The sequence below is a fragment of the Scylla paramamosain genome, chromosome 22, assembly GCF_035594125.1.
Source record: "Scylla paramamosain isolate STU-SP2022 chromosome 22, ASM3559412v1, whole genome shotgun sequence".
NCBI lineage: Eukaryota > Metazoa > Arthropoda > Malacostraca > Decapoda > Portunidae > Scylla > Scylla paramamosain.
In genome coordinates, this window is record NC_087172.1 from 13,823,178 (window position 1) to 13,839,908 (window position 16,731).

At 41.8% G+C, this 16,731-nt stretch overlaps 1 protein-coding gene across 4 annotated transcripts; it reads left to right on the plus strand.

Moving 5' to 3' along the window:
- The first annotated feature begins 129 nt into the window (after positions 1-129).
- LOC135111606 (WD repeat-containing protein 75-like) lies at positions 130-15,567 on the plus strand. 4 transcript variants are annotated; one of them, XM_064025097.1, is made up of 18 exons: positions 130-408; positions 2,969-3,129; positions 5,042-5,316; positions 6,134-6,224; positions 6,888-6,989; positions 7,760-7,954; positions 8,174-8,274; positions 8,408-8,589; positions 8,911-9,066; positions 9,533-9,723; positions 10,389-10,573; positions 11,470-11,633; positions 11,884-12,071; positions 12,660-12,841; positions 13,141-13,301; positions 14,123-14,350; positions 14,769-14,860; positions 15,274-15,567. In XM_064025097.1, exons 3-13 carry the CDS (start codon positions 5,144-5,146, stop codon positions 12,060-12,062), a joined length of 1,719 nt encoding a protein of 572 aa, XP_063881167.1. In that variant the 5' UTR covers positions 130-408; positions 2,969-3,129; positions 5,042-5,143; the 3' UTR covers positions 12,063-12,071; positions 12,660-12,841; positions 13,141-13,301; positions 14,123-14,350; positions 14,769-14,860; positions 15,274-15,567. The 4 variants fall into 4 exon arrangements, with proteins under 4 accessions (XP_063881167.1, XP_063881168.1, XP_063881169.1 ...); XM_064025099.1 differs by having other exon boundaries at positions 133-408; positions 5,042-5,234; XM_064025098.1 differs by lacking the exon at positions 2,969-3,129.
- Positions 15,568-16,731: the final 1,164 nt, after the last annotated feature.

Here is a 16,731-nt window from a genome sequence, read left to right on the forward strand (position 1 = left end):
GGTCCACAATAGCTGGCTCAATGGTAACACCCTTGCCCGCCACACAGCAGAATAACATGATGAGTTGCTTCGCTCAGGTCGAGTGAGGCTTCATTGATGAGCGAGCAGTTTGAGCATGCCAAGGAGAGAGAGAGAGAGAGAGAGACCAAACAGCAACAGTTCTTGAGATCTGACTAAGCTGTTTATGTATGTAACTATTCTACACCAACTGGTAGTGAGACAAGTTAATAGACGAGGAGTATGTAGGGAGAGGAATTGCTGGAGAAGGATCTACCCGACGGGGTAAAGAGAGGAAGACCTATGAGAAGGATTACAGATGTAGTGAGAAAAGACAAAGCTGATCCGCTGCGGAGACCTGGAACGGGAGCAGCAGATAGAAGGGACCTGTTATCGTCCTTGAGTGATGAGGTAGGTGTGTGTGTGTGTGTGTGTGTGTGTGAAAGGTCTTATCTTGGCCCGTATTCAGAAACGCTTAGCCGTCTCACTACGTCAGTTTTCAAAGGCCACAGAGATCCCACAGAGATGATTAGCCGAGTTCTTAAAAGTGTTTTTCCAATTAATAATGTAGAAATGTTAGCCTGTCACTAGAAGCATAAAATAAATAAATAAATAGATAAATAAAATCCGTCTAGCTTCAACTGCAGCCTTTTGAAAGTAGTGGAGGTGCTGCGCAAAAGTGTTTCAGAATAAATTATGGTCCCTTGTGGCCCCTCAGGGTTTTAATTTGGCCTCCGTGGCTTAACACTGGATTATTTTATCAGTATTTACATCTGGAGGCATTGCGTAAGAGGCGGTTGTGTTGGGAGGCAGCCAGACGTGACGTAAACTCTACATCAAATCACCTCACCTAACCTCTTACCTATAAAGTGAAGCAACTGTCCATTCTCACCTGCACTTGACATTTCCGCCCCTCTGTCCTCGTCAGTCTTATACTCTCTCTCTCTCTCTCTCTCTCTCTCTCTCTCTCTCTGGTCACAGTGCGAGTGGATTCATGTGTGTTTGTGTGAAGGTATAACTATATGTAATTTAACGACTTACTTTAAGTATTACTACGTCATTGTTTAGAATGAATTATGTTATACTTGGATGGATTAGAAATTATGTATAGATTAGGAATTGAGTATGGATTAGGGATTACATAATGTATTCATTTGTAATTTTGTGTGGATCAAAGATTATGCTATTAAGGGATGTTTGTATCAATTATTTATCTGGTGATTAGTATAAGTGGTCGAGAACTCTGTAATCCCATTGACGTCATCTTCAGCGACCAATCGCTGGTCAATTACACAGGCCATAGAAGGCAGGTTCTAGACCTAGCCAAGGTGTGTGTGTGTGTGTGTATGTGTGTGTGTGTGTGTGTGGGAAGGGGGGAGGAGCATAGCGGGCGGCACATGTAGTGTGTGGAAAGCAGTCTGACAGTGGTGAAGAGTGAAGCGAATTATCCTAGATGGCGATTTGAGTCGGTGACTTGTGACTTAACCATATGTTTGAGTAAGACAGTAATATCTTACGTTTATCCATTGGCGTGTGTCCAGATAAATCTTATATTTGTTATTATAAATTAGGTGTGATCGCTTTATTAGTTTGAGGAAATCATTGTGTCCCAGCATGTGTTTGGTTGTTTTGCTGCTTGGTTTTTTTTCCCATTTGAAACCCAGTTACCTCAATAAAAGGTGTGTACTTTCGTTAACCAGTGTCATGCCATAACTTGCTTTCATTATTTCTAGCTCTTAATGCTCAATGACTTGTGATGTGACTCGTCAAATCAGCTTTTATCATAGCTATTTTTCATTCGTTATTGTTTATTTGAAAGGGTGATTTAGTTTGACACTGTGCTTGTATTTCAGTTCACGCTATTCAGTAAAGAACTGAGGGTAGCCCGAGGGCTATATTGTCATCCTGGGCTGGGACACCAACATATAATTGTGTCATTAAGAGGTTATGTGCTTATTATTTTTCTTTTATTTCTTTCTCCTCCCGCCGTTCGCTTTCAAGCATCAGTATCATCTTCACTTTCTTCTTTCACCTTCGTTGACCTCCTTGTGTGTGTATGTGTGTGTGTGTGTGTGTGATTCATCTACGGTCTTCTGCTGGTTACCCAGCCAGCCGTTCCCCTACGGAAAGAGCTCAGAGCTCATAGTGACCGATCTTAGGGTAGGACTGAGACCACTGACACACCACACACCGGGACAGCGAGGTTATAACGCCTCGAGTTACATCCCGTACCTACTCGCTGCTAGGTGAACAGGGACTACACATTGAGGCTCGCCCATTTGCCTCGCTGCGCCCGGGATTCGAATCAGGGCCTTCTTGGTTGTGAGCCGAGTGTGCTAACCACTAAACTATGCGGTGTGTGTGTTCCTTCTCCCTAGCCATAATAATCCAGTTGTTATTTTCTGGAAGCTTTTCATTCACGTTTCTCTCTCTCTCTCTCTCTCTCTCTCTCTCTCTCTCTCTCTCTCTCTCTCTCTCTCTCTCTCTCTCTCTCTCTCTCTCTATATATATATATATATATATATATATATATATATATATATATATATATATATATATATATATATATATATATATATATATATATATATATATATATATATATATAACCTAAATTCTGCTCTATTTGGAAAATGGCAGTTTTGCATAATATTTGGAATAATTACATATGTACGATAATTTTACCAGAAGCACAATAATTTCAACCTGTGTAGTACGATGATATGACCAAAACAATCTGGCAACGCTGGAGAGAGAGAGAGAGAGAGAGAGAGAGAGAGAGAAGACTTCTGCCTGACTAGTTAGCCAGTCAGTGTGTCGCGTCTATGGGTGGTGTTAGTACACGTCTGTTTCAACTCCCAGCCTGACAGAATGTGTGTTTATTTATTTATTTATTTACTTTGTGTGTGTGTGTGTAACCACGCCTACACAGTGGCTGCCAAGGCTTACCCATGAGTTAAACCTTCTTTAGTTGGTAATGAGTAAGGCGTGAGCTCTAGCAGTGGACACCCGAAGGCAGCAGTGGGTGAAAACAAGCAAAATAAAGAAAAGTTTGGCTGTGAGAAGGTGCTAAACAGCCAGCCATAGTGAAGAGGAGGCAGGAAGGCCTCCACCATCACCACCACAGGGAAGGTAAGGTCAGGAAGTGTTAGAATAAATTTAGGTAACTTAACGTAACTTTTTAATGAATAACTGAACAATCCACGGTTTTAACTCATTTTAACGCATCTCACCTAACCTCCAGCACAATATATCCCTGTGTCAGCCTCGTCTCGTTGCTAAAAACCGTAAAATTTAACTTAATGAAAATGTAAACAATCTGGGTCGTCTCTATTTATCAGCCATTATCTATCTTATATGTGAGTGTTTTAAACCAATACTGTCGCAAAGCGGAGCCACATGACCAGGCTTTAATATCCGCTCGTTAGATATACCTGCCATTAGTTAGTTTAAGTTTTGCGAGGGTTTAAATGAGTGAGAAGGGTTGGTCGTCCCCTCCACTGGCCCCCACCACCGCCATCTTGGATAAGGCTCCCCAGCCCCCTCCGGTTCCAATATTATTTTTCTATTTCTTAAGTATTTTATTTCGGCTTGTAGCTAAGATTTTATGGTTTGTAAAAATATTTCGTTGTTTTTTAAGTTATTTGAGCGCGTGTGTTGCGTGAAAAGTGGTGATTTTGGCGTTGTTTTTGTGTAAATAAGAGGGCCGTTTTCGGCGTATTATTTTACGGTCCCAAAACTAAATTTTTCATTTCAGCCTGTACTAGGTTCTTACTAGTTTTAAAAAATAGTTGGTGTTTTTTTAAGTGTGTTGCCGTCCCGCTCAGTGAAATGTGTGCACCGTACACTTGTTTTTATTCGTGTTCAACTTCCAATAATATTGAATTTTTTTTCGGTAGATTTTTTATTTGTGCTTGTAGCTCACTTTAAATGGTTTTAGAAAATAGTTCAGATTTTTTAAAGTGTTTTCCGTTATGTTTAAGCCAGAATGGGTGGACATTTGAACGATTTTAAATGGGGTGAAGGTTCCAACAGTTTCCAGATACTTCTTTTTAAATATCTTTAATACTACTGCTTTTTGAAATGTGTCGTTATTTGTGGCATTAGTTAAACTGTGTGGCAAGTTTGAATTTATAGAGCATTCCTGTCTAGCTGCGTTTTTTAGAGGGGTCATTTTCAAAATGAAATACGTACGTACGTAAATAACGCTCGCTGTGACGTCATCAACCCCCAGCCGTGACGTCACAAGCCCCCACAGCCGTGACGTTATCAGAGTGGTACCTTCCCTAACTCCCTTCCAGTCCCTCCCAGTAAATATTGAGTGTTTTTTTTCAAGGTATTTCAAGGTGTGTGTGTGTGTGTGTGTGTGTTGCCTTGTCTTACGTTGTACAGATGCTTATGCAGTGCATGTGTGTGTGTGTGTGTGTGTGTGTGTGTGTGTGTGTGTGTGTGTTGCCTTGTCTTTCGTTGTACAGATGCTTATGCAGTGTGTGTGTGTGTGTGTGTGTGTTGCCTTGTCTTTCGTTGTACAGATGCTTATGCAGTGTGTGTGTGTGTGTGTGTGTGTTGCCTTGTCTTTCGTTGTACATATGCTTATGCAGTGTGTGTGTGTGTGTGTGTGTGTGTGTGTGTGTGTGTGTGTGTGTGTGTTGAAAATGTACGCGCGCGCGCGCGTACATTTTCAGTTTGTTAACTGCCTAAATAATAAATCGTTTATTATTATTATTATTATTATTACACACACACACACCTGTAGTTCACCTGTAGTTTCATAAAAATATCGTACGAATTCCCAAATTATCGTATTATCGTATGAGTCCCATTATACGTCGTACACGGGCAAAAATTATTGTACTTGTACAATAATTATCGACGTCTAGCAACGCTATCTCAGGTGGATAGCGGTATTTGGCAACACTCATTCATGTTGTAATTATTTTCACTTTTTATGAAAAACATTCACGAAAATCTACTTCTATCTATGTAATATGTTTTAATTTGAAGTATAAATTATTATTATTCTCATGAAATTATCATTGGGCAGCATTATAAGGCAGTGGAGGCCAGCCAGCCCCGCCGCGCTGCAACCCTGATCTAGTTAAGTAAACACCACACACGTGCACCATGGGCAAGGACACGCGGGAGGATGCCCTGGACCATTGCCTGGCCATACAGGCGGTGCAGAAAGACTGGGGTCCCATCGTGCACTACAAGCCCGCGGTGTCCGCCAGCTCCAGGTAAGATTGCGGGCCTGGTGAGACGTGTAGTACCTGCCCCGCCAAGACTGTGCTTCACTGCCGCTACCCCCTCCAACACCTGGTCAGGCTCGGTGTTATTATTGAGTTCCGTCTGTCTGTACTCTGATAAATATTTCTTAATATTCTGATCAATATTTCGTACCTGCTTCAAACTCTTCATGCACCTCCTCTCCCTTGGCTCGTGGTAACTGCAGTGCCATCAACACCCTTCTTCACATACTTGACTGAGACAATACAACTCTCTCCACCAGTGATATACAACCTATCACAATGTTGTGCCCGAGTTAGGTGATGCATAGGAGTGGTCCTCCCTGGTACTGAAAGGTTTTGGTACATTTGGACTAAAATCATGCTGCTAGGCTGATTATATCACCCACAGGGTGATATAATCACTCATAGGTGGTCTACGGTTACAGAGCAATTAATACCAAGCAAAAGCTGGTAAAAATTAAGGAAAACACCTGTCTCACAATGACTTACAAACCTTTATAATCAGGGTAGATTTTGGTGAGTTTTGAGTGAACCTACTCACTGTTTCTGATGCAAATCAGTAATTTTATTTTTTTAATCCCAAACTTACCCTCGTCAGAAACTGACAGTCGACTATAAAAATGAGTAACAAAACATGCCACAAATAACCAGAAAGCATTTTCATCACCACAGATGACAGATACAGAAATATGTACTGCTGTTATAGACCACTCACTTTCATCCCTCACTATGGAGTAGAGGAGTCAGTCCTGCACTGCAAATGTACCACCTAACTTGGCCTGTTGTCTCTCCAGTATCTGGAAGTAATCTTTAGATCAATGTTTCTGAGCACATCATGCTGTTTACTCAAGTGGTGGGTGTGGTGGTGATGTGCTCTGCCTCCGCAGGTTCGTAGCCACAGCCTCGGGGCGTTCCATCAAGGTCTTCAGCACTGCCAGTGGAAAGCTTCTGCAGGAACACTTCCACCATGACTACAAGGTGAGTCTCGTGCTGTGGCCCATCACAGGGACATGTGTCACATCGTGCTGAACTCCAAACCAGTGTTGACACTGCCTATATTTCCTGTGATGATGATGTAAATATGAGTAAGAAATGGTATGTTTTATATATTTTTACAATATAGCTATGGGTTTCTATCCTGCATTATACAGTTTTCAGGTACTATTAATTTTATCATATTTACATTTTATTCGTTAATGAGCAAGTATAGTTATTTTCATTCCTTGATATAAACACGTGTGTGCTGGCCGAAGTGGTGAATGCAGATGGTATTTTATTTTTATTTTTGCAAATAATATTTTACAAAGTAATGTAAGCATAACACATTACACTGTCTAAAAAAATTGAAAGGAAACACCGATTCTCTCTCTCTCTCTCTCTCTCTCTCTCTCTCTCTCTCTCTCTCTCTCTCTCTCTCTCTCTCTCTCTCTCTCTCTCTCTCTCTCTCTCTCTCTCTCTCTCTCTCTCTCTCTCTCTCTCTCTCTCTCTCTCTCTCTCTCTCTCACCCACATTATTCAGACATGCATCTATTCACTTCATTTAAATATCCTACCATAAACATTGCTTGATATATGTCCACCTGAGAGTAGTGTGGCTGTGTATGGAAGTAGGATGCTAAGCTTGATGTGTGTCTGCCCTCAGGTGGTGGGAGTCCAGAGGGCATCGGCTAAGAAAGATGAGTTTGTGTCATGTGATGAGGAGGGGACAGTGTGCTTCTGGTCCATCCAGTCAGAAGAGGCACAGGTGAGTTGTTGCTTGTTCTTCCTGATGGTGGTGCTGGTGTGAGGGAGGCTTCATGGTGTGGACATGAAGCTGCCAGGTCTTGTAAATATGAGTCTTGGATCTGTATTCAGAAATGCTTTGCTCTCTCACCATGACTATTTTCCAAAACCCACAGAGGTGTTTATTGGGGTTCTCAAGCCTGCTTCTTCTGTTAATAGTGTAGAAATCTTGTCAATCTGTCACTAGAACATTAAAAGTGCTCTTAAAACTCGTGTAATTTTAACTAGAGTCTCTTGAAAGTATTGGAGGTGAGATGCAAAATGGTTTCAGAATATGTTCCTTAGTGATATACATAAATAGATAATGACATGCACTAGAGGAAGTGTATATATTGAGTTATTGTCTGGGAGTGTGTGGCAGTACCATCCAGAATAATTTCATTTGTATAATGAATGTAAGAAAATACTTTTCATTCTGTTAAAAATTTCCTTTTACATACTTAGCTTTTTTCATTGAAGTAAAGTACATTAAGTAGGGTCAGCATATCTCTTGTGCTGAAATATGGGCAACAGGCTTTTGAACAGCAATTAGATTGTAGATTTATACACTCATGGCCTGTTGCATGTCATAATTCAGTGCAAATATATGAGCTTGAGAATATTTGTAAAAGCCTGAACTATGATTTTACAAGCTACACTTTGAGAATTTCATCATCCTTTTATTAACTTACAGAAGCAAGTATTCAAACTCAGGGTTTCACTGACTCACACTTGCTTTTTCCATCACCCCAGAAATTCAACCTTGGAACATCATCACACCGGCAGGCCAGGGTGGTGTCCTTCACCCTGTTCGGGAAAGACCGGCAGCTGCTCTTGCTGGTGCAAAATAAGGGTTGCAAGATTGGCCACCTGCTGTGCTTTGCTGTGCCATACTCCAGCAAACCACCAACCTTCTTGGCCAAAGATGTAGAGCTGGGAGTGAACAAGGCAAGCACAGTGAATGGTGTATGTGTGATCGAGTGAAGATGCACAGTGAAGTGGGGAATCATGCTGCTTAAAAATTAAGTTAGTGGTGCAGGGTAAAGAGGACAAGGGAGAGAGAGAGAGAGAGAGAGAGAGAGAGACTCTTCAATAGCAGAAGTGGGTGGAGTGGCATTATCCTCTTGTCACCATGAATGCTTACTGAATTTTCCCTTTCCTGGACAGGTGGTGGTGTCTGTCACAGAGCACATTGCCTTCATCTCCTGCAAGGGGCTCATCATCCTCACAGCAAGCACTAAGTCAAGGAAGAAAAGAGAGCGCATTAGGTAAGCTGTTGAGAAACTCCTTTGTTTTAGTAAGAGTACCAAAGAGTGTAGAAACATGATTGTGCTGTAAAAAGTAGCAATGATGGTGGTGTGGCTTCTTGCTAGCAGTTTAACACATGTACTGTCCTCTCAGACACATGGTTGGGGAGCGGCCCCTGACCTGCCTCGCCTCCCACCCGAGTCAGGACGTCTTAGCCTCCGGGGATGTGAGTGGCCGCATTGTCCTCTGGTACAAATTCACCAGCACTCAGCCCATCCGCATGGAGCTGCACTGGCACGAGATGCCCATTGCTGACCTGACCTTTTCTGCTTTGGGTGAGCATCTACGTGCTGAAGGACATTTGTGTGGTGATGAAATAACAGAGATAATAGTAACAATGCTGTGAATTTGGCATCCACTCCCTATAACATTGAGCAGAATAGTGACATCAACCCTTTTACTAGTTATTTTTTGTTAGCATTCAAGGCACTGAAAAATTTTTTTGCATGGATACCATAAAGAGAGAATAGAACATTAATATTTTGACTATAAAATTATTTAAAAGACTGGAATACAAAAATAAGTGTAAAAGATTGCAAGTGATATTGTAAAAACTGTGTAGCAGTGAAAGGATTCATAACAATAATTCCTTTCAGGTAGTGAACTGTACAGCGGTGGGTCAGAAAACGTCCTGGTCAAGTGGCATCTCATCTCCCAGAAGCGATACTTCCTGCCACGCCTCGGCCTGCCCATCAAGTTCATTGCCACCGACCGAAAGAATAACCTTGTCATCACAGCTCACCTGGACAATGGTGTTTATCCCTTTGTACTTTTATAGGAATGAGTCAAGCTAAAATTCTAACGTATCTTGTACTCTTGTAATGCATTCCACAGATCTACTGCTGTATTTAGGAAACTGCTTATTATTGTCTTCCCTTGTATGTGTATGTCTGTGTGTTTTCTTAAGTTACCAGTGAAATTGTACATGCTCTCTTCCTTGCTTTGGATTCTGACATCACCAGATCCTTGTACAATTATCTCAGGCCCCTGCGATTAGAACCCTAGTAGCACACTTCATGGTCAGGTTTAAAAAATTAGTACCACACATTATATTGCCCAGCATGTTGTATAAGGCAACAAAAAGGGACAGAGCAAGGAGATCAGGAAATCTTTTATATTCGTACAATGACATCTACATTTTAAAAGGATATGAATCAGGTTTATTAAAGATCATATCTCACAGGCATATTATTTTTCATATTCCACCTCCCTGCACAGCTCTGTCTGTCATCTCTGCAAAGGACTTTAAGAGACAAGGCATCATCCAGGGTCTCTCCATGAACACAGACAGTGGGGATTCCTTCCCAGCCGGCCTCACCTATGACCCTCTCACTCGCTCCCTCATCCTCAATGGCAGGACAGGTCATGTGCAGTTCTATGACCCACACCACAGCCGCCAGCTCCACCATGTAAGCCTCAGGGCCACAATGCTCAAGCTAACAGTAACTTTGCTGTCATTTCTGCTATTACACATTTGTTTTGCAGCTACTACCTGTGTATCCTACTGGTTATGTTAAGTTACCACCCCTACACTACCTATGTTTCCTACTGGTTATGTTAAGTTAACACTCCTACATATATGTTTGCTAACTCCTGCCACTGTTTACTTGTTGTGTGGATGCCAAGTGAGCTGTCTGTCACTTCCATGCATACTTTCCTTGTATTTTCTACATCCAGGCTCAGGGGAGTGAATGAATGAGGTAACATGTTAGGTTCTCCCATCCCAGGAACTAACATCTTTGAGGGTGTCATGTGTAAATGTTTTTATTGATTGGCTGTTTCTTGTTTTGGATTGCTTGGAGATCAGCTCACCAAGTTACTTTAGAGTGATGATAAAGTTAGATTAGGTTACACTTGGTTTGAATATGTAACCTAACTATAATGCTAATAAAAAAAACATGCATAGTAAAGCAGAATCAATCACATACAGCCATGAACATGAAAACAATAACATAATACAAAGTGACTTTCTTGCACTTCACATCAATCTTTATCCTTCTCTCCTGAGGAAACAACACAAACTCCACCTCCAGTCTCACTCCATGGCTTTTTTTTTTTTTTTTTTTTTTTGCAGCTGGACATAACAATGAGCAACTACTACAGTCAGGAGCGACACAAGCAGATCCAGAACACGGAGGTGGAGCACGTGGCCATATCCAAAGACGGGCTAAGGCTGGCCACGGCAGAGTTCAGGCAAGACCTCGAGGTGTCTGTTGAAATACGTCTCAAGTTCTGGCACTTCAAGGAGGAGGACCAGAGGTGAGTAACTATCCCCCTAACTGTCATGGGCTCTCTTTATAGTAAACAGTAACCTGTATTCACACTACAGTCACTGAGGGTTTTAACTTTCACTGTCAGGATGTAAGAAATACAGATACTAGTCTGCATTACCTATTACACCCAGGCCACTGCTAGTGCTCAGTATACTAATGCAAATCACATCCAATGCAGGGAGTCAGTTTTCTCCCAAGTAATACTGCAGGGGTCTCAAGACCTTAATAAGGGGATGGCCCACAATGAGCCAGAGAAGGCCTGTAATGCAGGATTGGGTAATGTTAACATAGGAGGAGGGATGCTGTGAGTGGGCAAGTGCCGCCACTGCCATCCCTGGCACCCACAGTGGTGCTAGTTCAGCAACTGACTTCATGGGGAGGGAGTGGGCCACTACCACCACCACCACTACCCACATTGACTATTTCATTAATTGGCCAGGGGTAGGAGGGATTGGGCTGCCATCACCCCAGCCACCCACAGTGATGCCAGTTGAGAGACTGATAAATGTGCTTTCATACTTGGCAACTGTGCAGTTCTCTCACAACTTGCAGCATTGAGGGTGTCCTGCTCACAACATTAGAAAACTATTGTTTATCACTTACATTTAGGGGTGAAGCTCATAGCTTTGCACCCAGATGACTGGGGAAGATATGAGATGAAAACAATTGTGAGTTTCCATCAGTTGTGTATATTTTAGTGTTGTAGGTACTTTGAAAATGTTTCATAAGAATTTTTAGGGGGCTTGTCTCAGCCAGGTCAGAACCATAGTCATTTATTGCCATTATTTTCATTATAAGTCAAATGTAGATCATGTCTAACACAGGCCTTTAGTGGAACCTCCCCCAGATGTTTTTGGTGACCTGACTGCTTTGTCTTCCCAGCTGGTACCTGAACACCTCAGTGGACCTACCCCACCAGAAGCGAATCAGTGCCATCACCTTCCAGCCCACCCCAGCACCGGGACAACTTGCTCCGCTGTTTGTGTCATGCGGTGGAGATGGCAAGTTCAAGATCTGGGAGGAGAAAGATTCGTCAGATATCTATGGTAAGGCTTGATTCTGATGCATCATCTTTTTTCACTCTGCTTGTTTTGTTCAAACTCAGACTTTTACTTTCTCATTTATTTATTTATTTAATCAGACAATGAACAGAGTGTTGGCAGAGTAAATGCTCCTCACTTTTGTTATTCTAAACAACCATACATTAATTTAGTGTCACCGTCAGCCTTGCTTAGGATTGAGCCACCCAGTGGTCTGCATTCCAAGGACCTTTTATCACCCATGTTCTGGCCTCAGGCACCAAGAGTGTGTGGATGAGCACTGGTGTTGGGTTCTACCGCCATCTGCCAGCCACCACCATCAGGATCTCTCCTGACGGCTCCCTCCTGGCAGCTGGGTTTGATAACATCCCTCACCCTCTGGATCCCTCAGTCATGTCAGCTCAAGGGCACCCTCTCTCAGCCATACCTTGCTGAGCCATTACAGTGAGTGCACATCCTCTAGTAAGTAAACATTGTCTGTGAACTGTCATTCCCTCTTTTGGGAAGGAATATCTTTGACTACTTATTCATAGAGTAGTTCATCTGCCTTGGTGAAGTGCTTACCAGAAAAGTGAAAATTATCCTCCACCACGGTAGTCTCGTCAGATTCATACACTTTATTTCTTTAGTGATCGTTGATTTTTCCATTGATTAATTCATCTCTAGTTGTGTAAACTTTATTTCCTTGATAATTGATAATTTAACCATCCATAAATGAGCTTTGTTCTTTGCACCTCACTGTGTGATCCACCACCATCACATCATCAGTACCATTTTTCATCAACCTTGGCAATACCAGTGCTCATGGTGACAACAGCTTTGGCATCTCATTCTGATGCAGTTCCTTCCCCTCTTCCTGGCTGCCATCCACTTAGTGGAGTCCTTCTATGAATCAGATGCTGTGATGACAAGGCTGCTGCATGTTGTGAACACTTACTGCCAGATCATGTGAAATAGTATAATTCATCCATCACTACACCACTAATAGCCTCCCTTACTACATAATTAAGTCTCTCTCATCATACCACACAGACAGGTGGAGTTTGGAAACAGTGAGGGCTGTTGGTCGGTGGTGGTGACACGCACTCACCACTGGGTGTGTGCATGGGATCTCTTCACCTGTACATTAGTGTGGAGGGTCAGTGTGACGACCTCCTGCATGGCCATTGACCCTTTGTCCTCCTACATGGCTGTGTTCTCCGAGGAAGGTTCAGGTGAGGCTGTCAGGATGATAAGTTACAGTTGCTCTGAGAAGCAATGTCACTGAGTCCTGTCTGAATAACACACACACACACACACACACATTATTATTATTATTATTATTATTATTATTATTATTATTATTATTATTATTATTATTATTATTATTATTATTATTACACACACACACACACACACACACACACACACACACACACACACACACACACACACACACACACACACACACACACACACACACACACACACACACACACACACACACCTCATGTCTTTCCTGTTTCTCCCATAGTGTATGTGTTTGAGCCACAGAGCAGTGAACTGGTAGCTTATCAGCAGTGCATTTGTAAGTCCCGCCCCACATCAGCTGTCTTCGTGCCCCGCATCAAAGCCTCAGACTCCTGTGCTGTGTGGAATGAGAAGAGCTCCCTCATGTATATCACTGAGGACCAGGTGTGTGTTTGTGTGTTTGTCCTTTGTTTTTCTTTTAGTTGATGTGCACTTCTTGCCTCTCCCACCACTTATGTTCTTCCATGTGTCCATATTTCAGTGTGGGAGAACTTTATTTAATTTTGTGATTCCAACATCTCATTGCCACTCCTTTTGTATCAACTGCTGTGCACATCCTGATAAAAACATTTTTATCACTCACAATCATCACATCCTTAGCATTTTCCTTCCACTGCACTTTCTCATTAAACCAGTCTCTCCCCACTCCTGTTCTTGTAGACCACCATTTACTACAACCACAAAAACCTGCACATTTCTTTCACTTAATCATCACACCTTGAACAACTTTCTGCTTCCACTAAAACTGTTCCCACTCTGCCACCACCCACCACAACATAAGAGAAGGGAAAATAAAAAGATTTGAAAATGTAGTTGTCCTAAAGTATAACAACAGGGCAGTGGATTGCATTACCCTAGAAAATAGTATGAGCAAACATTATACAGAAACACTTTATAGAAAAATATATATTTATTTAAATACCAGGCTGGCAATCCCACACATGGTGACCCAGACAAAGCACCACACACTCGTTTTGTATTATCAGTCCCATCAACCAATGACAGAAAGGAATAGTCTTGTGGACCACCCTATTACACTCCAGGAACTTAGACATAGCATAGCTAGCCACACACCTACACTCCAAGGCTGGACACCACAGAAAATATGATTTACTATTAAAAGACTGAATATTACAAATTTAATTCAATCCTGTAAAAATTCAAGTGAAGTAAACAAGTAGGTAAACATGACTTTATTCTACCAGACCCTGCAGGCAGTGGAGGTGGTGGCCGACATTGAATCAGCCAACGACAAAATAGCCGGGCGAGTGAAGCAGTTAGTCCACCACTCTGAGGCTGGCGTTGCTCCCACCCCATTTGCTGCCCTCATAGCCAAGAGCCGCACCATCCTCACGCCTGAAGAGAAGGTGGGGCAGGTGGGCACGCCAGCTCATGGAGTCCAGGTGCAGAAGTCAACAGCTTTTCTTCAGCAGGTGAGAGGAAGAGACAGAGAGGGATTACTTTAGTGTTTTTGTGTTGTTACAAGATCATTTGGTGTTGCAGTGAAAATGGTGTATGTTCCCTTGACTCTGCCTTAATGATTAATGATGTGACTTGTGGTAGATGTTGATGTGACTACTTGTAATTATTAATGATGTAGTCCATGATAATTAATGATACAGTAAAACCTTCCTCTAAATCAGATACGAATTAAGTCGGACACTATCATTCTGCAACCATTAATGTAACTCGTAGTAATGATGACGGTAATTCGTGGTGACTGATTATAATTCATTGTAACTCAAAAAAAATTATTTATATCTTAATGATGAGAATGTTTGCTGTGCCACACCATTATGACTCCCAGCAATGAATGAAGTGACAGGTTGTAATGAATGGTGTGTGCTGCAGGTGCTGAGTGAGGCTCATGTCTACCACCTGGATTCCTTTGCTGCTCTCACCACTGAGTTCTGCAAGATGGTGATTCCCGAGGCTGTGACCAGGTGAGGGGGGGGGGGCGTGTTGTTCTTAAGAGGGATTCACTGTAATGGATTTACGTACAAACTTAGTACCACTCTCCTTTTCTCTCTCCCTTTCTCAAGTCCATTTTTAATTTGTACTATACCTAATCTGAGTTTTCTTCATGTTATACATCATTAGCAGGTACCGTTTTCCTTGCATTTTATCTTATTTCACTTATTAACTTTTATTATGCATCATGAGTTTCTCTCTCTCTCTCTCTCTCTCTCTCTCTCTCTCTCTCTCTCTCTCTCTCTCTCTCTCTCTCTCTCTCTCTCTCTCTCTCTCTCTCTCTCTCTCTCTCTCTCTCTCTCTCTCTCTCTCTCTCTCTCTCTTTCTGATCTTATGAAAATTGAGATGATATTTTACCTATAACCTGTTACTTTTCCATCCCAAGTGAGGAGAAACAGACCCAGATAGAGATGGAGACACAGGTGAAAGAAAAGGCAAGCTTGGATAAAAAGAAGAGAAAAAAGCTGATGAAGGAGAGGAAGAATGACCTCAAGAAAGTAGCAGAGAGTGACTTCAGTGACCTCATGAAAGCACTGGCCTTGTGACCTCGGCAGGTGGGGTCATGAGGCTCCTCTGTGCTATTGTTACTTTTAGGGGAGGGAGACAGGGAGAGGAGAGTTGTTCTGTATATGAGTCTACCTTTCTATGTTATTGTTGTTAGTAAAGACATAATCAGAAATCAAGTAACTTTAAGTATTCCCTACTGCTGCGTTTGCTGCCGTCAATCTTAAAACTGCTGTGGTGCAAGTTTAAGGGTACAATTTTGAAAGACATCACCGAGTCTTATGGAACCATATTTTGAAACACTTCTGTGCTGCATCTCCATGACATTCAAAAGGCTTTGCTTGAAGTTGCACAGTTTTTACAGTTATAGTGATAAATTTATTACATTTCTACATTATTTAGAAGAGAAACATACTTGAGAATCTGGCTAATCATCTCTGTGGCCTCTGAAAGTAGCCATGGTGGGAGAGCAAAGTGATTCCGAATGTGGGTCCTGGTCTGCCAAGTCTCATAAAACGTGACAGCCAATAGATACCAACCAGATTTTGACTTCAGAATTATGAACAAAGCATCTAAAGACTGAAAGCGAGTGTGGCAGCTAAGCCAACTGTTGATCAAGAATATACTTTTATAGCCACAGTTAGGCATTGCTTCCATGTGGCTTTCTGCTGTGTTTTTTACTGATGACTTTGTCTGGGAAAAGAGTATGTAGATGGCATTTTGTGTGTGTGCATGTGTTCCAGGGTCAGACATCAGACTGGGATTAGTAGCTCACTGTGTGCATGTTTAAGAGAGAGAGAGAATTTCAGTGATAGTAAGTTTTAAGATATTTCTGTATTGTTTAGAAACACCTGTGGAGTGAAATTCTTGAAGGAAAAAAGATGGAAAGTTTTCAGTACAAAAATGTGTATAGGCTGGTGATACTGTATAAATTAATGTTTGAAATATGACTTTATATAATTTATTGCAAGAAATAAGAAGTGACACAGACTAATGTTTCATCATTAGTGGGGTTGATGACATGAAGGAAGGTGTGCAGTTTGAATTTCTATTTGCTGATGATTAATTTAATTAATGTGATTACTTATAATGATTAGATACTTAAATGGTGAGGATTTAGAGATATGTGTTATAAGTCCACTTAACGTAACATAATGACGTACATCAGATCACGCAGACGAGAGGGCGACTTGCTGTGTTTGTGCTGGTGGTGTTCATCTGTAGAACCGACTGAACCCGCTAAAGTGTAGGTAACTCTGTATTGATTTATATTGTACGGAATTAACGATGTGAAGTGTCACGACAATGATGTACTGCAATACCTGTGTGTCCTATGATA

Excerpts from the sequence above, each read along its gene's own strand:
- LOC135111606 (XM_064025097.1), top strand. The coding sequence starts at position 5,144 with ATGCCCTGGACCATTGCCTGGCCATACAGGCGGTGCAGAAAGACTGGG. Across the intron at positions 7,955-8,173 it reads TAGAGCTGGGAGTGAACAAG|GTGGTGGTGTCTGTCACAGA; the intron begins GCAAGCACAGTG and ends TTTCCTGGACAG. Across the intron at positions 8,590-8,910 it reads CCTGACCTTTTCTGCTTTGG|GTAGTGAACTGTACAGCGGT; the intron begins GTGAGCATCTAC and ends AATTCCTTTCAG.